This window comes from Nuphar pumila, chromosome 3 (assembly GCF_984573655.1).
Source record: "Nuphar pumila chromosome 3, dmNupPumi1.hap1.1, whole genome shotgun sequence".
Taxonomy (NCBI): Eukaryota; Viridiplantae; Streptophyta; class Magnoliopsida; order Nymphaeales; family Nymphaeaceae; genus Nuphar; species Nuphar pumila.
The window spans coordinates 146292203-146319313 of record NC_143251.1 but is presented as its reverse complement, the minus strand read 5'-3'; the positions used below and the strand labels follow the sequence as shown (position 1 = coordinate 146319313).

The following is a 27111-nucleotide window of genomic DNA, read 5'->3' as shown; positions in this document are numbered from 1 at the left end:
ACAAAACTATAGTGTCAAAAGGTGAGAACCCTGTACAGATCCATGTTATGCTAGATCCTCCTTCCCACTATCATAAAACTATATTAAGGAATGGTACATTATGTCATGCTTTTTTTGTTGCTTACACCTAACACAATTTAATTTAATTTAATCCTGACCGTATCTTTAAAGTTTTTTTTTTTTTTTGACAGAGAAAGCTGGGGTTAGGCAGTCCCCTACCAGTTATACAACCATACCATTGGGATTGGAACTTGCAACGTCCCAATACAAGGTGACGTGCACTAACTGTTCCTGCCAGACAAGTGGAGCCCCTTGTTGGTTCTTTAGAGTTACGCTTTAAACTCAGGTATTCGTACCAACAGAATATGTCAAATTTGTACAGTTGATTCATCTGCCCCTTGTGGATGTTGGGCTGCAAAGATTGGTTTTTGGGTTGCTTTGCCTTTAAGTTTTTTCAGCCCACTGGGCTTGAACGTAAGGCCGACGATGCTAGACCTTGGGGAGCTAGTCTTGGGTGCAAGCCCAGAAAGAGCTGATGGGTGACTTCCCGGTTGTGTTTGTAAAAGAAGCCTGCGATGAGGTGATGCCATGCGCAAGAAGCTAGTCTATACGTCTCTAAAAATCAAATGTATTGTACAAGCCACAGCAATATCGTGATAGATTGAATAGTTCCTCACCAACCCCCACCCTAGCAGCCACCGCCGCTCACAAGTTTCTGAAAACACCCTGATATTTTGCCAGCGATTTAAAACGTTCATATAATCATGGTATTTCAAGTCGCGTGATATCACGAGTTTGTGTTATGCATGCATATTTTTATCTGATATATCTCATTAAAAACTCTTTTTCACATTTTACGTATTATTATTTTTTGTTGTTTTGGTTATTTCAAATTTTGATTTGTTTTAGCAGATAAAAACTAAAAAAAAGAAAAAGAAAATCAAATTATAAAGAAAATTTTGTCTGCCGTTGATATAAATCTCAGCCACTGCCGTGTAGGTTTTCGCCTCCCACCGTTGGGGGGTGATAGCCACCGGTTGGGAGGTAAGGCCGTACTGGTTGAGACACGTGATTCCCATCGTGTTCATTGACCTGAAGGACGATGCGGAAGGGAAGGTGGGTCGAAAGAGCGCAATCCAAACCCAATAAACGACGGACAAGTGTCAAAGCAGCGGTGGGCTTTATTTCTTGATAACAGCAGAGACCTTGCAGCTGGCCAACCATTTTTTCTGCGTCAATGAGATATAGAGAGAGAAACTGAGGAAGATACACGAAGGATCGACTCTCTTCTCCCGTTTCCCTTAAAAGAGTCCTACTCTGTATATGTGTGTGTGTGTGTGTTAGAGAGAGAGAGAGAGAGAGAGAGAGAGAGAGAGAGAGAGAGGTGCACTGATTGGAAAGTGTATCAAGATTCATACACATTACACTTTACATATAACTGACAGTTTCCTCAAAAAAAGGAAAAAGAAAAAAAATCTCAGAGTTTGAGATTTAGCGGGAAAGTAGGAACGAAAGAGGAGAATCAGAAGTAGCCTGTGATTTTAGAAGGGGAGAGTGAAGGTAGGTCTCTGCAAGAGCATAAGAAGGTGAAAGATATGGTTTCTGGAGGAGCAGAATTTTTGTCCGTTTAGGGAGTTGGGAAGCGTTGTTCGTGTGAGGAGAAGGAGATTCGGGGTGTGAGACAGAGGAGAGATGTCTAAGGTTTTGTTGGATAAGCTGATGAGCGAGGGCGGTGAGTCGCTGCTGTCGACGATGAAGTTCGCCGTGCTACCGATAGCGAAGGTCTTCTCAATGTGCTTCTTGGGGTTCCTCATGGCCTCCAAGTACGTCAATATCCTTCCTGCCAACGGCCGGAAGCTGCTCAACGGGGTGAGCTTGATTTCCTGTCCGCCAGTTCTTTTTTTTTTTTAATTGCGACAGCTTTCCGTTGCCCGACCCCGATTTTTCATGATGTTTTGGTTTTAATGGAATGTTTAAGAAAATTGTTGTTGATATTCTGCAATGTGGACGAACAACAATGATTTCTAGGCTTTTTTTTTTTGGGTGGGGTGGGGCAAATTTGAATGTGCTCTCTTAATCTTTTTTCTTTTTTTGTTCTTTTGCTTTCTGTGAATGCATTTCATATTGTCAAGTCATCTGTGGAGAAAACGAATTGATTTCATCTTACCTATCTTCCGGCTAAAATTTTAATCTGGCTTGGGGAATTTTGTAGAATTTGGGATCTATTTTCCTTTTTTTGCTTTTTATGATTTTAATCTCTTCTATCTATGGAGGGAGGAGTGACAAAAAAATCTTGAAGTTTTTCTGAATTCTAACTCGTCTTGCTTTTTTTGTTTTTCCCTCTCCTACTCTTAATTAGTAATTCGGTGCCGTGGTATCACATCTCATTGCTTGGTAAACAATACTTTTTTGCAGTTGGTGTTTTCTCTGCTTCTTCCATGCCTCATATTCTCTCAACTTGGTCGAGCCGTCACAGTACAGAAAATGTTGGAGTGGTAGGTATTTGTTCTCTTGCTCACCATCTTGTCGCCCTTTTAGTGGGTTCTTCAGCTGTTTGCTTTGTGTTGAAAGCAAAACTTCTGTTCTTTTGGAATGTATCAATTGGTATTTGATGGTATTGCTTTCCCGTCTTGAAGCTTGTCAGGTTATATGTTATGCATGTTGAACTTTTATGATTGTTCGATGTGTTTTCTAGTAAACGATACCTTGTCATATTTCATGAAGCGTATGATTGTGCATTCATGGTGAGTGTGAAATTCTTATTTGGAAGTGGAAATTCCTACAAAGACCTTTATTCACCAGTTTTTCTGAGAACCACAGGCTTTGTGATCATATTTTGTGCTTCCGTACATTTTTAATGCATCTACTTATTGAGAGATTTTTTATTTTTTTCTTTCTCTTGCTGTTGAGTTAGTTGAATTTAGTAGGGAAACTTTTGTTTTTTTAACTTCTTTTGTAGGCCTCTGTAAGACGGTATTCATTAGAGTGTACATAGCTGATCTGATCTCATTATATTTGATGGTTGGCCTAGAGAAGAATCAATCTTCCACAAGGAATTTGATATTGAAATGCTGAGAATAGTTCTTTATAGAAATAGAAGTTGCAAGATCATGAAAATTTCGTTTATTTTAGAGGGAAAATTTATCCCAGAAGTACTTTTAGAGGGTTGTCTCCTTTAGATGGAAAAAAATTTCTTTCCCATCGAGTAGCCTTGTCAGTTCTGTCCATTTTTAGAGCTTTGATGATTGATTCTTATCAAGAAGCACGCAAGCATCAAAGGAACTAATATGTATTGCAAACCTTTTTGAGGAACTTCTCAATGTGGTATTTTCATAGGAGGGACATCAGATTTCTCTTTTACAAAGTTTTGAGGAAAACTGGAAAACAGATTATAGGCCTTCATTTGAGCTGAATCCATAGGAAAATGATAAAGCCTGAGCCTGGGACGCCTTAATAAAAAATGCCAGTCAAGGTTTCACCCAGAGTTACCGGAAGCTTCTTAGGTAGGTGGGAAGCTCTCTTCCCGGAAACTCGCTTCGGAAGCACGGTACTCCTCGCTTCCGAAACTTCATGGGAAGCTCGATTCCTCCACGCTTCTTCTATGCTTCTCATACACATGGTCTATGCATACTATATGCTTTTTTCACATTTCCTTTCATCTTTTTCATGTATTATCTCTCATGCTTTCACTCACTTTCCATGTACTTTCTTTAAATTGGTAACCATCATTGTTAGATTTTAACAAAAAATTAACTCTTTTATAGAAAAATCATGAAATTTAAGAACAATCAATTTTATTTTAGTTTTTATTTGTTTATTGTTTGATTCCATATTGCTTCATTTTTTATTCATATTTCGCTTTTAAATTGAAACTTCGCTTCCCGCTTCGTATAAATTTTAAAATGCCTCGCTTCCGCTTCCCATATCGTTCCCCGCATCCGCTTCCTAGTTTGGCAACCTTGGTTTCACCTGGTATGACCAGATGAGCCAAGAGTATAGGATTCAATATCTACAGAAATGATGCGTTCTAGTCAAGGCCTCTTACGAGTACTGATTGGGTGGTGGCACTGACTGCAGTTGGGATTCAAATATATGTGAAAGTGTTGCATTCTAGTGAAGGCCTGTTATGAGTACTGATTAGGAGTCGTCTGAGAGTAGTTGTCTTAGCACGAGGCCTATCAAATATAGCCAGGACTCTAATATTATTTTCTTCAATACAAAACCATTATAGTCACTGTTCAGGTGGTAAATTGAATTATTATGTTAGTGATTATGTTATTTTGCAGTGTTTTCTTTTTCTCTTGGCTAAGAAGTCTTAGAGTCGTGGAGGAGGCACTGGATTATGAGTTTCGTGTTTTTTGCTTGTCAGCTAAGGGGAAAGGTGGAGGAAACTGACAGGTAGATATGTATGGAAAACCATGCAAATGTGCCTGGGGAATATGCATAATCAAATGGTTAGACAAAGACGTAAATTTGGTTGATGATTCTTTATAAATCATTCTTATCCTAGAAGACAATGGAATCATTTTATCGGTAGGGTTGGATATCGGGCCTAGCCAGGCTGGCCCAACTGGGGGCCCATTGACGCCCAACCCAAGCCCAGACCCACCAAAAGCATGACCCAGGTTCTTGTTTGGCTCAAGCCGGGCCATTTAAGCCCGACTAGTAAACAGGTTTGTCTCGGGTTGGCCCGACTCTTATCGGGCTTGGGCCATTTCTATCCTGGTACCCTAAAGCACTATAAATACTCCGCTGATGTCCACCCCTAGTTATGGGATTCCTTATTTAGAAATTCTTTCCTTGTTTACAATTCTTTCTCGTTTTAGTTAACAGGCCATTCATTGCCTAAGCAAATTGCTTTTGAATAAAAACTTGTATTCTAAATGAAGATATTTTAGGCATTTTTTCCTGTCTATCTATCTATCCGGTCTCAATAGGTATTTTTCTCTTAGTAGATTGGAGATTATCTGTGAATTTTAAAGCATAGATGGCTGGGCTCGTAGCTTGGTGCTCAGAACTTCTTTGAATAGATCAAGAGGCACATAATCTATGTTACACAAAATAGAAAAATTGGAGCTGCTTAGTGGCAATCTGCTGCTCTATAGTACCTTGTTACTTTTATCTTTTGGTATCTTGAGGCATTTATATTAGTCTCTAGTCTCTTCAAAAATTTATGCAACTGCGTGCTTGATTTCTTATTTTCCTGAAAAAGCATGTTGGTCGACTTGGTTTATTTGGGCTCTGTAATATTACCTAGTCAGTGTAATAGAAATTCTTTTGTTTACACATATAACTCTTATTACGATATTGGGTTGCAATTTCATAATGTCTTGCATTGCCCTGATGGTCTAAAAATGATTTTTTCCACCAAAAGTTTTGTTATTGTGCTAATGACATCTTTTGCTTCAGGTGGTTTATTCCTGTGAATGTTGTTCTGGGCACGATATCTGGCTCCCTCATAGGTCTTCTTGTTGCTCTTGTGATTCGTCCCCCATACCCCTACTTCAAGTTCACTATCATACAAATTGGAGTTGGTAAGAAATTAATTTTTTCAGAACTTGTGTTTCTCTTATAATTTGTGTTTTTCTTCCTTGTGTTCATTTATATTTTGGATACTTTCTGGTGTTATTTTCTAGTACTATTTAGATAGTATTGTTTTAAATTTACTTCATGTTTGCCAGCCTGGTCATGTGATTGACATCCTATACTCGTACTTTTTCCCTTTGCTTGTTATAAAATATGAATTCTACAATTTTTATTGAGAAATCTGTCCATATTCGAAGAATGTCTCCAATAAAGCCACTTACATATTGATCACCATAAATGCAAAGTGAAAAATGTGCTGGGATAGACCCTTTACTTGTTTAGCAAACTGTTTTGCAGTGAAATCCTTGTAGATGAATACCATAATTTGAATGTTCTGATGCAACCATGTAATGTTCATATTCAATATTCTTGTATTTCAAAATAGTTTATTGACATCTATGTCACAGGGAGACGCCATTTACGGCCCCGTATCTATGGGACACGGCATGAAATATGATGTGTTGGCACATATGAATGTTATTTTATATTTTAAATTACTTAAATTAAAATTCATTAGTAAATATTTTTTATATATCAAAATATTGAAATGAATCAATGGAATAATTTAAAAATCCATATCTTCGTATCCTATTTTTCGAAAAATTGTGAATTTGTGTTCGTGTCTTTGTAACATAGATTGGCATGGGCAATGTTGCTTGGTAGGAAGGGACTTTAAAAATAGTGGAAAGTGAAAATTATGGTCCTTGAAGTGGAAATGACAAGGAAACATTTTGGTTGAAGTAAAGAAGTGTTTGGGGAGCATTAATGGATTAGGCAATGAAATATGTAGTACATGATCTGAATATATATGATGCAAATAGGAAAAGAGAAGTATGGTCAATGTGCCAGAGAATGGCAACCGATTCACCAGTCTTGGTTGATATGCCCCTTTTATGCTAAGCGGCTATGTTGGGTAACCAATGAAGGTTCATTGATTCATTGATTCATCTCCTGTTAAATGCATGTCCATTTAACGAAAATGCAAATACAAACCCTTCAGTCTAGACTCAGGTTTCACGCAGGTCAGCATTCCTTTGATAAAACTTGTTACAAGGCTATAGATGCTAGAATGCAAAATAGATTTTAACTGACCTAAATAAAGCCCACAAGGCAGAAACGTGATAATCCACTGAAGGGCCTTCCTGGACTGGTTTAAATGTTTATAGTCTTACCAGTTAGGAAATTATGTTCCTGAGTTTTGGTAATCAAATCTCTTTATTTTAATTTGAGTTACATGTGATTTTGGCACAAAGACTTCAGTTTTGGAAACCAACTTCTTGAGAGATGCGTCTTTTTTAGGGAAACTAAGATTATCTCCTTGTTTTTCACTTATGACTATGAATGCAACTTGGGTCTAAAACTCTAATTTTAATTTTCTAGCTAAGTATGCTTGATCATTCAATGAAGCAGTTAAAATACCGGTTTAGATCTTTGATTCTTTATTGAATACATGCAGTATACATTCATCAGAAACCATGATGTGTGTGTAAGTGATGTATGGAGACAAGATTAAAATGTTTAGCTAGTTGGGTTACAACTGGTATTACAAATATTATCTTGAGCTGTGGATAACTTACCTATTTATCTCACAATACGTAACAAGACAAGGCCACAGACTGGTAAAAAGCAGCTACCCTTCTTAATATTGGATCAGAATTTTGACCTTCATATTCATATTTAACGTTGTTAGCCAACTAAAGCACTTGCAATGTGGTTCCAGAATGTGCCTGCTTGATGGCTTTTCAAGCTGCTTTACCTTTTTCTTTTCCCGGTGTCTATCTGCTGAGGATTTGGTTTCTGTGCTGTATTTATAAATATTTGATAATTTCTAAGATGCAGTTTGAGTATATTATTTCTCATGGTTTTATCTGTACATAAAACTTTCATGGTCTAGGATCTTTTCCCAAACAGCTTACTGGATTTTGGGTGATTTGTTATTTTTGTTGTTATTAATACTTGTTAAGTTTATGTTCTGTGTGCAGGTAACATTGGAAACATACCCCTTGTCCTGATTGCAGCATTATGTCGGGACAAGTCCAACCCATTTGGTGATTCTCTTAAATGTAGTCAAGATGGCAATGCCTACATATCTTTTGGTCAATGGGTAGGTAAAGTTGAACCTTCGTGTGGCTCATTCAAATCTAGTTTTTGTTTTTATTCTGTTGTTTATCATTATCTGTTTCATTGCCATTTGTTCTATTTATGCTTATTTCGAAGTTCTTGGTTTGGGGTAGATCTGATTTTTGTCCTTGAGGTAACCATAGTATTTGTATAATTACACTATCCTAATTGTAATCTTCCTGTGCTTGTGGTCTTGAGCCACCTCTGTGAGATTGTTACTATTGTTCCTGACTCTCAGAAATAAACCAGAAAGCTGATCGAGTATATAAATAGATTTATGCTATTAACACACACAAGCCGGTACACATGCAAATATTCATGAACTATAACTTCGTGGATTTTCTTGCAACCTCTTGTCTATGAGTTATAAATGTCTAAAAGATAAGCAAATATAGTAACAGCAACATGGGAAAAAGTCATATTTTGGTAATTTAATTTCATTACCAGCTTTTCAGCATATATGAGAATGGTACCGGGTGCTCACATCGGTTGATGTTTCATAGTGAATTATTTTCCTAGACGTGACCATGTCCATGAAATGTTGTGGCGTATCTGGTGATAAGTCTGTGTCATTTTTTGTGTCAATACAAGACAGGCATGCTAAGTCAAGTGTCCTTGTGTGTTAACAGGCAATAAAATAAAACTGTCTTCTTTAACTGAACTTGCTTATCTTGCTTCCATCATATAAGCCAGGGGTTTCTATCTTTCATAAATTCTCTCCTAATACAAATAACTGGTGCATTTGTATGGCAGGTTGGTGCTATCATTCTGTACACATACGTGTTTCGCATGCTGGCACCTCCTGAAGATTCTTGTGAAAGCCTTGAAGCAGGAAAGGGTCCTAGCAAAATTGCTTCAAGGAATCCTGGGCCTGAAGCTGTTCCTTTGCTTTTGCCTAGAGTGTCTGATGCAGAAGCCTCAACAGACATTACAAAGAAAGAAAAGGTTTATGTTCTGTTAATCACTTAGCCATCCCATTGATTTGCTCTTTTTATGCTTTTGTTAGGAATAAAGGTCCTCATATGAGATTTTGTATTCTTATTTTTTGAGCATATCACATAATTGAAGTTTTTTTTTTTTTTTGATGAGGTGGAAATTGGATCCTTCAGTACACAAACAGTAGGGCTCTGTTATAAGATTAAATGAAACAAGAGATATTTTGTTAAAGGAGTGGATAGTGATTGACTTAAGTAAAGTTTCTTGTCATTTATTTTATATAATCCTATGAGTATGGTCCTCTAATTTCGGACAATGACTAGTGTCTTTAATCCCTGTCAGATCTGAATGTATGGAAATGCCGAGTTTCTAAGTGTCGTTTTTTTTAGTTCTCTTGTGTAATCAGGAACTCAATTTTCATCTTTCCTTTTATCTTCCTGCAGTAGCAATTGCAAGAATATAGAACCACAACAGTCTGAAGTGTGAAGATAACCCTGACATACAAATTGCATTAACATATTCTATGTAAACCATTATAGCATCAGCATTCAAGTTGATCTACTGTCTGGTCCTATCAGCCCCTTTCTCGTCAACATATACCTTACCTTGAATTGTGACAGTGTTGGCTCAAGGAAGTCCCTGGATGGTCTTTTATACACATTTTCAGGACACCTTTGTTTTCCGATATGGTTGTTTGTTGGTTTACTATAAATTTTCTTGCTTATAAAAAAACTAAAAATTTCTTGTGCTGACATTACTTATTCTGTGCAGATAGTTAATTTCTTCTCCTTCCTTGTTGAAAAGCTGAAGATTAAGCAAATTTTGCAGCCTCCAATTATTGCTTCTGTAAGTATGAACATTCCAATTCTCATAGTTAATTTACATATTTAGTTACTTCAATAAGTAAATCTTGCAATTTTTTTGTGTATGTCCAGTATTTTCAAATGGGATACATACATATTATCATGGTATTATTTCACTTTTTACATTTCATGTTAACTCAGAATTTTGTCTGCCATGAGTTAGTTGTGGTTCAGTCCACCTTGTTTTTACATGGTGGCTTTCGTAAGGGGAAAAATGAAAAGGAATATGCCTGTTGAAAAAATTGCAAGGAATTTATGAATGAGTGAAATCCTAAACCTAGACCCCACTTCCATTGCTCTTTTCATCTTTCATCAAGGATAACTGATGCCTCACACAACAGATATCTACAACTAATTATGACCATCTTGTATCTAACCAGACTTCAACATCCATGTGCAAAGTGATAAACTGGAATTCTTAACCAGAATACCTGCAGAGAAGAGAAGAGAAGACGTTGTGTATGGGGCTGCAATCTCACACGATTCCCAATATAGGAGTCGTGCCCTTCCTCTTTTCATTTTATATTGAACATGGAATAATGTTACATGACATAAATACCCTTGTTAGTAAACAAATAAAATATACAACAATAAGGGGCAGTATAGGAAACAAGAACACAACGTAAGTACAATGGGCCCAACACAAGGGAACTCAATATCCATGACCCAGATCTGAACACGTCTCAATACCCTCCCTCAAGTTGTACATGGTCTTTCACCATGGACAACTTGGCCTTCAAAAACCAAAATCTTTGTCTTGTCAATCCTTTCGTGAACGGATCTACAATCTGATTTTTTGTCCCAACAAATTTGGCTTCCAACTCTTGATCTTCAATCTTCTTTCTAATGAAATGCTTATCAATCTCTATATGTTTTGTCTTTCCATGATAATAGAATTGAGAGATATGTTGATCACCCCTTGATTGTCACAAAGTAATACGGACTTAGGAATAACTTCTCCTAAATCATTCATAGGATGTCTAATCCACGTTATTTCAGCTATTACAACAACATGAAACAATATTCAGCTTTATTACTTGATCTGGCTACCGCTTTTTGTTTCCACTACTCCAAGAAACTAAATTCCCTTCAATAAAAACACAATATCCTAATATTGACCTTCTCTCATCTGGATATTCTGTCCAATTTGCATCCGAATAAGCAAAGATAGTCAAAACATCTTCTCCACTTGACATCTTTCTATATAGCAAACCATCTCCTATAGTCCCTTTCAAATATCTCAAAATCCTTTTTACAAGTTTTGTGTGTGGATTTGGGCTCATGCATGAATTGTGATGCTTGATTAACAACAAAAACAGTATCAGGTCGAGTAAAAGTGAGATACTTACACCCACTATACTGTTAAAATACTGTACATATACCTGACTGATATACGTATATCAGTAAGGGGTATTTTGGTCTTTTTAAGTATATGTATTTAGTACAGTCCATTAGGGACTGACATGTAATTTTGTCTTTTTCTTTTTTTGTCTTTTGTAATTAATGCACCATGTGACTGTTGGGAGGCCGTCCAATGACTGTTGGACTGCCTCCCTCACCTCAAGTGAGGTAGAGCCTCACTATGCTCTTGTATGTTATGCTCTTAGAAGCATATTGTGTGAGGTTTATAAAAATTCTTTTTTATATAGGCTTTTGTTCCTTTGTGTTATGTGAAAGTTCATATTCCTTCTCTCTTTTATGAGATTGTGTTTGGTCCATTAGAGACCACGGTTTTGTTGTGCACTTGTGTAGCCCTTTGTTGGCATTGTATTCGTTCACCATTGATTCATTACATATACTTCTGTACTGAGTTGGATTTTCATATATATCTTCATCGCTTGCACTAAGCCTCTGATGAATGGGACTAGGAGTTAACACATGTTTACAATCTTTCATTCCCGTTTTGGTGAGTAGATCAACTGTGTACTTATGCTGGGTTAGCATAAGACTTGTAATGAAACAAGGAGTCTTCACACGCCTCACTCACAACAACAACTACGCCTTCATCCCAAAACAATTGGGGTCGGCGATATGAACCAAAAAAGAAAATCATTTTGGGTCTTCCACATGAATCCTTCTCCTCCAATCATTTCTAACCAATGCCATGTCCTCGGTGAGGTTCAAAGCATTCATATCCTTTCCTATCATCTCCATCCATGTCTTCCTAGGCCTACCCTGACCTCTTTTAACTAATATATTTTCCCATTTCTCCATCCTTCTAACTTGAGCATCATTAGGCCTTCGCCGAATATGTCCAAACCACTCTAAATGATTCTCTCTCATCTTATTTTCAATGGGTGCAACGCCTACCTTCACACGCCTCACTCAAGAGGCACAAATCACATCCACAAATCGTTCAAAGAACAAAAACCACTAAGGGCTTATGAAGAACGCAATCACAAAGTGCACATGCACAAGTCCACTATGGGACAATCCAAAAGCACTAAGGCTTACACAAGCACAAGAGTGCATACAATATCAAAAGAGAGACAGTTCTTAAAAATAATGAATTTATTCATCAAGGAGCATCAAATAAGCTTACAAATACAAGGGGCCTTAAGCCCTTATATATAGATAAGAAGAGGTTAAGAGGGAGCCTCCAAATAGACGTTGGGCGGCTACCAACAGTCATATCCCAATGACTATAAGAAGAAAGCATTTTAGAAGAATGCTCTTATATAATGAGATAAAATATAAAAAATTAAAAGAAGAAGAAGAATAAAAAAAAACCTATTTTCTAACATGTATAAAATGACCAAAATGCCCTTGGTGGGCAACCTAAATTACATTATTAATTATAGTTATATATACATATATCTTGAATATATATAACTATGTATGAAATTATACGTATAACTTAACAAGACTGTTGTGCTTCTTGTTTACCTCCACACCAATAAAGTACCGCAGCTCCCCAAGACCTTTCATTTTGAATTTTCTACTCAATAACTCTTTTACTTCAACAATATGCTGATTAAAGTTCTCGATGATAATTATATCATCCACATAGATAAGAAGCAAGGTAATGAAGTCGTCCCCTTTATAGATAAACGATGAATGATCCAATAGAGATCAATAAAAACAATATCTCTAAATTTTCAAGGAAAATCTTTCAAACCAAGATCGTGAAGCTTGTTTCAGGCCATATATTTCTCTCTTTAATCTGTAGACATGAGTTCTCGCGTCATTCTCACTGTAACTTGGTAGTTGTTACATGTATACCTCTTCCTTCAAATCTCCATGAAAGAATGCATTCTTGACATCTAATTAACTTAATTTTTAACCATGATCTACTGTCAAAGACAAGATAATACATATTGTCTCTATTTTTACCACATGATTAAATGTCTCTTCATAATCCTGAACATATTTCTGTGTAAACCCTTTCGCAACTAGACTTGTTTTATGTCTTTCAATGTTGTTATTGGGTTTATATTTTATTTTATAAACACATTTTTATCCAACCACATTCTTGTCGGGAGATCTCTTGACTACTTCTCAGGTTTGACATTCATAAGTGTTAAATTATTGTAGACTTTATGTAAATACATATATATTTAACTATATATATATACTTTGTGTATGATATATATATATATATATATATATATGTTAAGTATTTTGTGTATATAGGTTTTGTTTGTATTTTTTTTCTTTATTTTTCTTTTTGGTCAAGAATGGCCTTTGACCAAGGCTGACCAGCCGTTGGACTGGCCCCAATGGCTCTATTTGGAGTCGTTGGAACTGGCCCAACGGCTAGCCAGCCCTCTTCTCTTTGTATATAAAGAGAGGATGACTCCCCTTGTAGTTTTATGCTTTTGCTGAGCATTCTTCTTCAATAATATTTTTTGTATATGCCATTGTGCACTTGTGACTGTTTGTGAGTGTTATTTTGTGCCTTTGTGCACATATTTTCCATTGTGATCATTGTGGGTTAATCAAGTCATTTTTGGACTTGATTTTTTTGAAGATTGAAGATATTTTCACATGGTATCAGAGCTTGGTCTCTATAAGTAAGCGCGTGTGCTGCAGTCATCGTGGTTGCTGCCTCGAGAAGCATGTTTGCTCCTCATTTTTTTTGTTTTTGTGTGGAAAGTCTTCTTTGCAAGTTCCTTCCTCTTTGGCGCGCTACAAAATAGCTGAAAAAGAACCCGTTGTGGTGCGTGTTTGATCGTGAAGATTCACTTGTCTCTCTAAAGCTTCTCCGTGACAGAAAAGGATTCACATTTCTCTCTTGGATTCAAGTTCAACGTCTCCAATTATCATGTTCGGGCCAGAAATATGGAAGCACATATCAAGGGAAAAGGGCTTTGGGGCTACATTAAAGGCACGATTATGGAACCCGAGCCTAAAATTACCAAAGTTGAAAAGGGAGAAATAAAAGTTCTTGAAGAAGAGGAAAGGGTGAAAGTTTTTGAAGAATACAATAAGAAATATGAAGAATGAGAAATGAAAAATTATAAAATTCTTTCTTGGATTTTCTCTATGGTTGAGACTAGGATTAATACCAATATTTTAAAATTCAAGGCATCTCAAGTTTGGGAATATCTTGAGAGGATGTATACCTCGAGAGATTTGTCTCACAAATACTATTTTCAAAGAAGGGCTTTAACTCTTCAACAAGGAGAGATGACTATTAGAGAATATTTTGCCGAATTATCATCTATTTGGGATGAACTTGCTCTCCTTGAACCAAAGTAGAGTGGAGAAGCTATTGAGCTACGATACAAACAATTAGAAGAAGATTATTTTTTCAATTTCTTGAATGGGCTTAGACCCGAATTTGAGCAAATAAGATCTTCTCTTCTTTTATCTTCTTTCACTTTTTCACCTCTAGAAGATGTTCTTACTAAGCTAAGTGGGGAAGAAACTCGATTGGGAATGAGCAAATCCAATCAAAGTGTTTTAGCTATGTCTTCAACCAAGGATGAGAATAAAGGAACTTATGTCGTTTCTAGATCGGGAAATAATTTGAAGACTTACAAGCTTCCTCACTTCAACAAATTTCAAAATCAAAATCAAGGAGTGAGGGAAGAAGGTGGCCAAAGTGGAAGATGGAACCAAGGAAGGGAATATGGAAAGATTATTTGTCATTTTTGCAAAGAACAGGAACATATTAAGTCGGTTTGTCCAAAGTGGAAGAAGAAGGTGGTGGCCATGTCAACCACATTTCAACCACACAAGGAGGAGAGTCTATCTACTCCAAACAATGGAGCATTGTCGTTGAGTCAAGTTATGAAGGCTCTTCAACCCCTCTTCAAAGGATCAATTTTCGGTGATGCCATATCAACTTCTTCTCCCGGTAAGACTCCTTGGCTTTTAGATTCAGGTGACTCTTTCCATATAACTCTAAATATTTTTTCTCTTTCCGAATGCACAAAAAATATATCACCTTCTTTTGTTTCAACCACGGATGACACTTCTCTTGAAATAAAAGGAATTAGAAATTTTGAAAAACAAGGTTTTCTCATTCCCAAAGTTAGATTTATACCAAAACTAAATTTAAATTTGCTTTCGGTCTCTTAACTCTCAAACCATGGGTGTGATGTCAAGTTCTCATCAAATAAGTATTGGGTACAGGATAAAGTTGATTGGGTAAGACTCTAGGAAAGAAGATCTATATTACATGGAGTTTCTAAACATTATTTTTGTAATCTTGCCCAACATAAAGATATAAATGTTTGGCATAAAAGACTTGGGCATCCTAATGTTATCAAGCTTTCTTATTTATATTTTGTTAAAGATCTTTGTAATAATGATTGTATTCTCAAGAAAATGAGAAATTTGCCTTTTGAACGAAGATCTATGCTCACATCCAAACCGTTTGAACTTGTGCATTCAGATGTATGGGGACCGACACCCATTATATCTAAAGGAGGATTCACATATTATGTCATTTTTGTTGATGATTACTCTAGATATTGTTGGATATACTTCCTTAAACATAAACATGAGGTTTTTGCATCCTTTCACGACCTATCATATATTGATTAAAAATCAATTTAATGATAATTTAAAAATTCTTAGAATCGACTTCGGAGGTGAATATCTTTCAAATGAATTTAAAAATTATCTTGAAATTAATGGAATTGTTCATCAAAAATCTTGTCCCAAAACACCTTAACAAAATGGTTTAGCCAAAAGAAAACATAGACATATAATTGAAACCACTAGAACTTTGCTTATCAAAATATTCCTAAAAGATTTTGGGTCGAGGCGGCTCTTGCATCTGTTTATCTTATAAATTGTCTTTCTTAAAAAAATTTAAATAAGATCTCACCTTTTGAAATTCTATATAAAAAAGAACCTGACTGCAATAGGTTGGGAGTTTTTTAATGCAGATGTTTTGTTCTTACCGACAAAAATGATAAGCTTTCACCAAAAGCTATTTCTTGTGCATTCTTTGGATATTCTGAAACACAAAAAGGTTTTAGATGCTATGATATTAAAAATGATAAATTGTATGTTCTTAGAAATGTAACCTTTTTGGAAAATGTTAGTGGTTTTGAAGAGTGTGAACCTCATGGAGATAATGTGGATTACTCTTTTTTGTTTGAGTTATCTAGAAATGATGATATTTTTAATGATGATAAAGTACTATATAAAAATAATGATGCTCTTAGTAATGATGAAAATATAGAAGAGAATACCAACTCTCATTATCAATCTCTTGATCAACCTACCGAAGTGGGAACATCTATTGATCCTATTACCTATACACATAGAGATAGGGATACTTTTAGAAGTGCAATTGAGAAATATAATCAAACTAATGAGCCTACATCCACGAATAACCCAAATTCTCGTAGGTCCGAAACAGCTAGAAGAATTCCTACTAGATTTATATCCTATAAAGCATTTTCAACTAAACATAGAGCTTGCCTTAGTGCCATTCATTCATACGTGGAACCTAAAAACTATGAAGAAGCTCAAAAAATTATAGAGTGGAGGGAAGCCATGGATAATGAACTTAGAGCTTTTAGAAAGGCTAAAACTTGGGAAATTCGAGATCTACCTCGTGGAAAGAAGACAATATGATGTAGGTGGGTTTTTAAGGTCAAGACCAAGAGTGATGGATCCTTTGAAAGGTATAAAGTCTGTCTAGTTGCCAAGGGGTATAGTCAAGAATATGGAATAGACTACGATGAAACTTTTGCTCTCGTTGCGTGTATGGTTACTGTTAGGTGTCTTATTGCCATTGCTTTTATTAAAAGATGAAATATATATCAAATGGATGTTAAAAATGCCTTTCTAAATTGTGACTTGAATGAAGAAGTCTATATAGATGTTCTTCTAGGTATGAAAGTTCCTAAAGGTAAAGTCCTTCATCTGCGGAAGGCTCTTTGCGGTTTGAAACAAGCTCCCAAGGCTTGGTATGATTAGTTTAATAGTTTAATGATAGAAAATAGTTTTACTTCATGTTATACTGACACTGCCTTGTTTGTGAAGAAATCCAATGTAGGAATCGAGATTTTATTATTATATGTTGATGATATGTTAATTACAGGTGACGATACTAAAGGGATTAAGAGTATCAAGTCTATTTTAAAAGAAAAATTCAAAATGTTAGACTTTGGATTTTTGACATACTTTTTAGGTACGAAGGTTGCCTACTCTTACAGGGGTTATTTCTTATCTCAAACTAAACTTACATATGAGATTGTTGATAGATCAAGAATTATAGATGATAAAATTTGTAAAACCCCTCAAGTGGTAGGAACCAAATTGAAGATTGATGATAGTGTCCTAAAAGATCCCACTACATACAGACTACTTGTTGGATCTTTGATGTATCTTAGCATCACTAAACTTGATATTTCACATCTTGTACATGTTGCAAGTCAATTCCTGCATGCTCCTACATCGGTTTATATGAGTACAATTCTTCAAATTATCAGATATATAAAGGGAACCATAAATAATGAAGTATTTTTATCTTCATCTTATGAGTTGAATCTAATTGCTTATACTGACTCTTGGGGAGGTGATCCAAATAACCGTCACTCCACCACTGGTTTTTGTGTGTTCTTAGGTGAATCATTAATTTCTTGGAGGTGCAAGAAGCAACAAAATGTCTATCTGTAATTTACTGAGGCCGAATACAGATTCATGACAACTACAACTATAAAGATTGTTTGGATTCGCCAGCTATTGGAAGATATGGGGGTTCATGTTCAAGGACTCACTAAGTTATGTTGTGATAACATAAGCGCAATATATATTGCTAAGAATCACACTTTTCATGAGCGGACGAAGCACATCAAGATGGACTGCCACTATATTAGAGAAGAATATCTTAAGAAAGTTATAGATCTACTTTACTTAACATCAGAATATCAACTGGTTGACTTTTTCACTAAGGCGCTCTGCTCTCCTTGATTCAATTTCTTTCTTGGCAAACTTTCGGTCATTGCACTGTAAGTTTGAGGGAGGATGTTAAATTATTTTAGACTTTATGTAAATAAATATATATTTAACTATATATATATTTTTGTTAAGTATTTTGTGTATATAGGTTTTGTTTGTATTTTCTTTTTTTATTTTCTTTATTTTTCTTTTTGGTCAAGAATGGCCTTTGACCAAGGCTGACTAGCCGTTAGACTGGCCCCAATGGCTAGCCAGCCCTCTCCTCCTTGTATATAAAGAGGGAATGACTCCCCTTGTAGTTGTATGCTTTTGCTGAGCATTCTTCTTCAATAATATTTTTTATATATGCCTTTGTCCCCTTATGACCGTTTGTGAGTGTTATTTTGTGCCTTTGTGCACATATTTTCCATTGTGATCATTGTGGGTTAATCAAGTCATTTTTGGACTTGATTTTTTGGAAGATTGAAGATATTTTCACAATGAGGCCTCCATTTCTTCATTCACGACTTCAATCCATATGTTGAATTTCACGATGGAATATTTTAGGTTCTTCATGTTTCTCAACTCGAGTCAAGAATGCTTGAAAATCCATGCTGAAATTTTTATAACTCACACATCTTTCAATATGGTATCTCACCCTAGCCGATCTTCTCATGGAAATTTGCTGACTTTCTTCACCCACCTATGTATGCCCATGATCAACACTTTCTTTGCTCCTTGAATAGACATAGCCTTATTTGTACCTGCTAGCATTAGGTTCTACATTATTCACATTGTTCTGCTCACCAAAATCCTCATGTGACGTCTCTTGAATTATTCCTTCTTGAACAAGCTGTGATAATGAAGTCTCTCCTTGATCTGTAACTTTATTATCTATGCATGGAAAGAGGTATGCACTCAACCAGGGTTTATACACTTTCAACTATTCTGCCGTTTTGCACTAGAGAACCATATGCATTACCTGAAAAATTAACCTCATTGAATACAACATTCCTTGAGATCTTAATCTTTCATGTTTTAACATCATAACAACTGAAACCTTTATAATTGTCAATTTATTTCTCTATGAACTATCTATATGTATATATCATATGCATCCAAAACAGCTCGACATCATAACTTGGGTGGATCCCAAACAAAATATAAAAGGGTGATCTATTTTGAGGAATCTTCGTGGAAAATCTGTTTATAACATGAACTGTTGTATGAAAAGCCTTTGTCCAAAGTTTGATGGAAACATTACTGGCATGAATCATTGAGAGAGCACTCTTAACAATATGCTAGTGCTTCTTTTCATTAATGGCATTCTTTTGAGGTGTATGCAGGTACAAAACTCTATGATTGATTCCATTAATTTGAAGGAAGTCAAATAAATTCCTTCGTTGAGTATTCAACACCCCCATCACACTTGAAATTAAGGATGTTAGAAGAAAATTGGTTCTGAACATAAGCATAAATTTTTTGAAACAAATCAAATACTTCGGACATGCTTTATAAAATGATCCAAGTACAACGAGAGTGATCATCCACAAAGATAACATAATATCGGCTACCAACATAAAAAGCACTTGGAGTAGGGTCCCACACATCAGAATGTACAATCTCATAAGGTTTCAAAGCTCTTTTATTATATGAACTGAAAGGAAGAACATCTTTTACAAACTTGACAACTTGGACAAATGTGATCATCAATTTCCTGATTCAAAATAGATTTAGGTAACAAATCATTAGAAATCAATATCTCAACAAAAACACGACTACAATGACCTAATCGATTGTGCCAAACATATAGCTTATTAGACTTGGACAAGCTGAAAACCCATGGAGAAGATGACGTTGTGAGCTTCAAACTTGACTCTGATTGAGAACGATCCACCAAGAGGTCTTCCTTGAAGATGCACATGTTCCCACATCGCTCCTCTTCAACGAACGTCTTCTTTGTTCAAATGTCTTTGACATATACAGAAGAGAGAGTGAATTCTATGTAAGAATTAGTATCATAAAAAGTGTAGACACAGACACTATATCCTTCTTTATATTAGGAGCACATAGAACTTTGAACGACTGAATGGAATGATAATTAGACAAAGGGATGGACACACTTCTAGAATGAGTTATGGGGTGACATGTACCATCTCCAGTAATAATATTGCTTCTACCAAAATATGGAATCAATTTAAAGAACTTACCACATCACCAGTGACATGGTTTGTTGCACCCGAATCGATGTACCATACTCTTTGCTCATTCTGTTTGAAGTTCAGCCCTGCTAATGCTGCCAACAAAAGTTCTTTGGGTATTACGAGGCTAAAAAGGGATAACAAAGAAAGATGAATACGACATTCTTGAATGCGAGACTCAAAGAAAAGAAAGAGGTAAGGGATTCTGGGCATCTCTTGCTTGATATCTTCAATTACAGAGGAAGCATTGAAACTTTAAGAGTTTTCTCACATTTTTTCATTTTTTTTTAAATTGTTGTTTTAGTAATGCTTTTTTTTTTTCTGCAACGTTGCTCTCTTTCTTCTTTTTGAAACATAGGGTATGACATGACCACATTCTTTCTTTGGCACTTTTCTCATCTTTTATTCTTTTTGCAGCAACTTTTTTTAAGAATTTTTTTCTTGATGCTCATTTTCATAAGGAAAAAAGAGGTGCCCCAAGATAAGGCCAAAATATGTAGGTCTTGCTTTGTACAATGAGATGACCAACTTAGTCCTTTTCAGGGATTTTGAAAATAAGATTTGAAAGTAGAAGGTACAAGTGCATAAGATGGATAAATTCATATGATCGATCAAAGGAGGGGATGAGAAACAAGGACAAAGCATAATGTAGTCTTGACATCCTTTGGCTTGAAGAGTTTTTCTTCTAAGTGGATGATCATGGTCTTAAAACCATAGAATATAAAACTAGACATGGTGGAGAAAATGAGCGACAACAAGGATCAGGAGGTTTTCCATTTTCTGATGAGCCTGTATACAGGCACTTGGGTAGCTCATCTAAGGTTAATAGGGTATGAGGTGCTTTAAAATCTGCATTTCCAAAGACCACAAACTTGACCTATTTAATCATGCATCAATCCCTGATGAAGTTCGGTGATATCTCTGGTGCCAGGGCATTCTTTGATGAATGGGAATCCAAATGCTTAAACTATGATTTTAGGTTAGCAAATGTGTTGATCTCTATCTATGTAAGCCGTCATATGATCGATGAAGCAGAATCCATTTTTTGAAGAGCCTGTATACAGGCAGGGGTAACTCATCAGAGGTTAACAGGGTATGGGGTGCTTTTAATCTGCATTTCCACAGACCACAAACCTGAGCTATCTAATCATGCTTCAATCCCTGTTGAGGTTCGGTGATATCTCTGGTGCCAGGGAATTCTTTGATGAATGGGAATCCAAATGCTTAAACTATGATTTTAGGTTGGCAAATGTGTTGATCTCTGTTTATGTAAGCTGTGACATGATCGATGAAGCGGAATCCCTTTTTGAGGAAGCAACAAAGAAAGGAGGCAAACCAAGTGTCAAAACCATGGAGATATTCATGGATTACCACATGAAGAAGTGGCAGTTCGATTTGGTGCTGAAGTACTTGGATGAGGTGCAATCTCACACGATTCCCATTATGGGAGTCGTGCTCTTCCTCTTTTCATTTTATATTGAACATGAAATAATTTTACATAACATAAATACCCCTGTTAGTAAACAAATAAAATATACAACAATATGGGGCAGTATAGGAAACAAGAACACAAACGTAAGTACAATTGACCCAACACAAGGGAACTCAATGTCCATGACCCGATAACCATGACCCAGATCTGAACACGTCCCAATACAAAGATGTTGAAGCATATTGAAAGGAGCAGTAGGAGAAAATCATATCTTCAATCCTAATGACCTTATCTCCAACCTGAATGGGCTTGGTTTTTTGGAATTAATGAATGGGGAACTCGAAACCAAGTCATGTAACAGTTAACTCTGGGAGAATGCTGCTTTTAACTTTTAATCCTAGTGGCATGGTCTTCCCTTTGATGTGAATGATCCTTCTGCTTTTGTTGCACATGTTTTAGTTGCTTGTTTGAAATTTGCCTATGTCAACTATTTTTGCAGCTTCGACCTATGTTATTGAATATTGCATTGCTAACTTTGACATGATTGTCTTGAGATATCTGGACTCTAAATCTTCTTTCCTGTTGACTTTCTGTTTTGGATTTTGGACTTATGCAGAAACCCTTTATTGGATTTAATTTGTCATCACCTGTTCGAGCTATTTCAAGATTGATGATTGATATATGTGGATTTTCACTTAGTTGCAATCTTGTTGTGCAGATTCTGGCAATGGTAGTTGGTGCTGTACCATTCTTGAAAAACTTGGTTCTTGCAGATGATGCACCGCTTTTCTTTTTAACTGATAGCTGTATCATTCTTGGGTATGTTCTTCATTGCCCTGTGACAGAAACTATTTTGTTCCGTAATTCTTCAGTATGAAGCTATTCATCAATACTAAAATCACACTTGCATGATACACTTTGAATCTAAATGTGGTGTTTATGCCAATATGCAATGGATCAAACATATCCTTATTGATATACTATTAAAGTTCTTAACTTCTATGTTTTGAAATTTATTTGTTCTTTTATTAATGCAAATCATGCCTCAAGTTGCTTGACTTAACCTGGATGACTATCTGAGAATCCCTAATCATGGATTAAAGGTATATTACATTATTATGTTTCTGAGTATTTGAGCTTTCCAGAGACTCTAGATAGAATACACAAAGGTTCTTGGATTGGAGCCTGCTAGTTAGTAGGAAGGCTGCTGTGTATGTATTAAATATTGATATATGTGTAGAGAATTGACACCTATATAACATGGGTACTTCTGGAAGGGTGCAGTATCCTGATACGATACAACACAGATACTGGTACTGGTACTTGTACTATTGGTTACGGGTTAGACTGGTTTCAAATCTGACCTGATCCAGACTGACCAGTTACCTTTGAAAACCAGCACTTGACACAATAGTGCTCCTCTCAGAGATGACTTGGTATGAATTGCTTATCTTTTTCATCAGGAAGCAAAAATTTGTGTTGCCTTCACAGAATATCATGTTTTATGCAGTTTTTACTTCATATTATTAATTGAACCTTAAATACAATAATATACTAACGTGAACATGAACTAAAGAACATGATAATATAATAATATATCGAACTTTCTGTAGTTTATGCTACTGATTGAAGCTTACAGATCATGACAGAATATCATGCTTCCTGAATGCTATTATTGTCAGAAACTTGCAAAGCATGATGCTTGTCACAATTTGCCGGTTTATGCAAACAAGCCCTAAATTATGTCACAGTTACTACATTTTCTCCATACATTCGAACTTTTTGTGAATGTTAACAAGTTCATCAACTTCTTTGTCACATACCAGTTTCTGAAATACCCATATATTAATTGTCAACATCAAGTTAATGGTAGGTTAAAACACATTTACTAGTTGTACACTGAGAATGCAAGACAACTTCTAATGTGCTGCTAAAATTTTAAAATACTAATCTGCTATGGTAGACATGGTTAATAATTAATATAAAGGGTCACCATAGTGTTTCAAAATATTGTCAACTGCAAAAAAAGTTTGGCAGTCTCAATGTTAATGGTGTTCTGCAAGAAATTTTGAGTTTTCTCTTTTCTGTATCTGACAATCTTATGTGATTGACAGAGGAGCCATGATTCCATGCATTCTGTTGGCTTTGGGGGGCAATCTTGTTGATGGTAAGTTCAATCATGTATTAATGCTTTATATCTATCATGGGAAAGTTAATGCTTTTGCATGTGATGGCTGATGGGGCAGTGGCTACCATAAAAATGTGAAAGGGAGAAAATTTAGTAACTTCTGGTTAGAATTAAATTACTAGCTCATGAACAGATTTCTGTGATTTGCCTTTTCTTTTAAATGCAGTGGACACATTTAAACTAGTTCTGTTTTTATGTCCAAATTATTAATGGAAGTACGATGATGAATCTTTCTTGTCAGAGTTACATAAGTTGACTTATAGAGGGATTTGAGTCATTATGTGATACATCTGTATGGAACATGCCATGATTCATTCCAGAATATGAAGATTTACTCTTAAATCTTCCCACTAATATGTGATTTTAGGTATCTTGTCAATCATGATCTGTAAAAGGAGAATGGTCAGGTCATTTGCTGAATTTGCCTTGGACTTAGTCTTGTAAAACCGAGAAATAGACTGGTATCTTTTTAATACCAGTTTCAACTATGTTGTGTATAATTGTATATACTTCCAATATTATGAAATTTACTGATCTTACAGAAAACCAAACTTTGGGAAAACTAAAGTGGGACTTGGGTAGACTGTTGGTTAGGAATGTATGCCTGTCAGCGTGAGGTGTTCTAATAATTCTCCTGTCATGCAACTATCAATAGTCATTGATCTCTGGTCATCGCATGAATTTGAATCATTTCATGGGCACACATATCTTTTATATTTTTAAAGCTTGAAGCCATTCACTGGGTGTAATGGTTCTAGCATTAAGCCATGTACCTAGCTTTTAAGACCACAATGCAATTTTAACTTTTATTCATTAGTGTTGTTGTTAGCCACTTCAAATTTCTAACTTTGACTATTAATTGAATCCTTTTATATGTGCTTTTTAACACTCATTTCACATATTGATCATCATCAATCTGGGGAAAAAATCAATTTTTCACTGAGCTGTGAAACCTCCTATTTTGGGTTCCATAGCTTCAGTTGCAGATGTCTTTGCTTGGTTGTTGAATTTTATATTTGGATTCCTTTTCCTTCTGCTATTACAGAAATGATTACTTGTTGAATATATACTTGTGTTCTTTATTGTAGGACCAGGTCCAGGAAGTGCCAAACTTGGAATTAAAACAATTGTTGCAATTTTAGTTGGACGTCTGGTGTTGGTTCCTCCAGCTGGGCTTGGTATTGTCACTCTGGCTGATCGGCTTGGCTTTCTTCCAAAGGGTGATAAGATGTTTCGATTTGTTCTTCTTCTGCAGCATTCAATGCCGACATCTGTGTTGGCTGGTAAGTGCGAGTAGAGAATCTTTTCTAGTGGCAAGCTATTCGTTTCAAATTTTGAAACCTTCTGCATGGTGATCAATTGTTTCTCAGATTCCAGCAAAGGCTTGGTTTTGCTCTTCCCTTTGACAGCCACATAATCTTTTAGTTAAACTGTTGCTTCTCAAGTGTAACTCTACTTGTTGGAGGATGCTTCTTAAAATTGTCTTCGTTTTTCAGCTATTGCCCTTCCATACATGATTTGCAAATTTGGGACATTGTCTCATGTCTGCCAAGCTTGACTTGACTTGGGTGACTTGCCCTAGTCATGTTCCTTTAAATCAGTTTATAACAATGAAGGAATATTCAGAAATTGTGTGCCTGTTAATCAGGTTTAAATTTCAAAAAATGCGAGTACAACATGAGAGAGAGAGAGAGAGAGAGAGAGAGATCTCACAAGGAAAGAAACAAGAAAAGCAAAAGAAGAAACCAAAACGTACGACCTGACCAACATGTTGAGGCTATGTTCTCGAAAACATGGGTGACAATCTCATGGAGCAGCAGTGACACATTTGAGTAGGCTATCTTTCAGGCATCAAGCAAGTCAGAAGGCTTGACAAGCATGATTCTCATCAACTCACAACTCAACCAATGAATTTGGAAAGATCATGCTGGAAACATGATAAATGATTTTTCCATGCCATGTATTTCAAATTGACCCGAATTGATTGAGATGACTTGGGCAAGCCGTGACCCATACTTATAAGGCTTGATATGGATTGCAGCCTTTCTTTTTTATTACTGCTACTTTTCTTCTTTAGTACTTGTCTGAAAGTCTCTGTTTTTGTTGCATTTCTCGTATATTATTTTCTCACCAGAATCTACCTGCCCAGATGTCACATGACCGAGTTTATTATTTTTCCATTTCAGAAATATAGGCTCATTATAAGATACAAGAATGTGCTGATGATTGAATATACATTTTATCCTCCTGCTTTCAGTTCTGAGATTGAATTATAGTTTCTTAACTGTCCTTCAGGTCTCTTGTAAGTTCACTGAATGATCACATCACTGACTCCAGTTGTTTTTTCGATTTTGGTGAACAGGTGCCGTCGCTAATTTAAGAGGGTGCAGCAAGGAAGCAGCTGCTGTTCTTTTCTGGGTTCACATCTTTGCTGTCTTCTCAATGGCAGGATGGATCGTGCTCTACCTTGGCATCCTCTTCTAGGTCAGACTGCTTCTAGTCTAATCCATGTTTGACTGACATGTCCTACTGATATAATCTCATAGATGGCAACACCACAAGTAGCTGGGTAGACTCCTTGGTCAGTGGCATTTTTTCCATTGTCTCAAGGGTGAATTGCAGTGACCGCGAGACATTCCGGAAGTGAAGAAGTGGGGAGGCAGGGCACATGGTGCTTGTCTTTGTTCTCCTTGAATAATCATTGTACATGTTGAGAGAGAACCTCTTTATGCCTTACTGGCATCATTTATTTTCACATCATCTTTATAGATTGCTGTGAATATCTCTTTTATTGGAATAAGTAATAAGGAAAGCCAACGGTCTGGATGTGGTAGGCCATTGTGATTATGGTATATGGTGCAGGGCTTCAAAGCGAGGTTATGAGAATCTATGCTGCAATCTACGGTAACCTTAAGTTATTGCTAAATTAGCAATCTACTAAGAACTTAAAAAAAAAATGAAAAATAAAAAAAATACTCTCCAACCTGTAACGAGTCTCTACAATGATTATGATTATCTATAAAAAAAAGAAAAAGAAAGAAAAGAAACCTTAATTTTGATTTGGATTAAATACTTAATTAAACTCACAAAAAAGGGGTTAAGTATATTAGTTTTCATATGAAATAGATAAAATAAGTGAGGTCAGACCTGGTTTTGATTGGCTCTTCACCTACTTATTGAGTTGGGTGTAGCTGCCTACACTGATCAGTGCCTATAGCTGTATGGGTTTTTTTTAGCGGGGTGGGGGTTTATTTCATGTTTTTTTCTCAAAAATTGGACCATATGTGTTTTACATGTTGATTTTATATCTGATTTCGGGTAGGTTTTTATAAGGTTTGAAAATCAACGGTCTAAATTTTTCACTTCAAAATTCTTTTTTTTTAATCGAAAAAACATGATCTAAATGTCGTTTCCTAGCAACACCCCGTCCACTTGACG

The 27111-nt window shown here is 35.9% G+C and overlaps 1 protein-coding gene across 2 annotated transcripts; it reads left to right on the top strand.

Annotated features, from left to right (window-relative positions):
• Positions 1-1004: 1004 nt before the first annotated feature.
• LOC149844313 (protein PIN-LIKES 6-like) lies at positions 1005-26517 on the top strand. Of its 2 annotated transcripts, none has more exons than XM_090000496.1 (10): positions 1005-1869; positions 2416-2495; positions 5410-5534; positions 7569-7690; positions 8461-8652; positions 9415-9489; positions 22204-22304; positions 23600-23652; positions 24762-24956; positions 26036-26517. In XM_090000496.1, the coding sequence occupies exons 1-10, from the start codon at positions 1693-1695 to the stop codon at positions 26155-26157; spliced, it is 1242 nt and encodes a 413-aa protein (XP_089856622.1). In that variant the 5' UTR covers positions 1005-1692; the 3' UTR covers positions 26158-26517. The 2 variants fall into 2 exon arrangements, with proteins under 2 accessions (XP_089856622.1, XP_089856621.1); XM_090000495.1 differs by having other exon boundaries at positions 22102-22304.
• Positions 26518-27111: the final 594 nt, after the last annotated feature.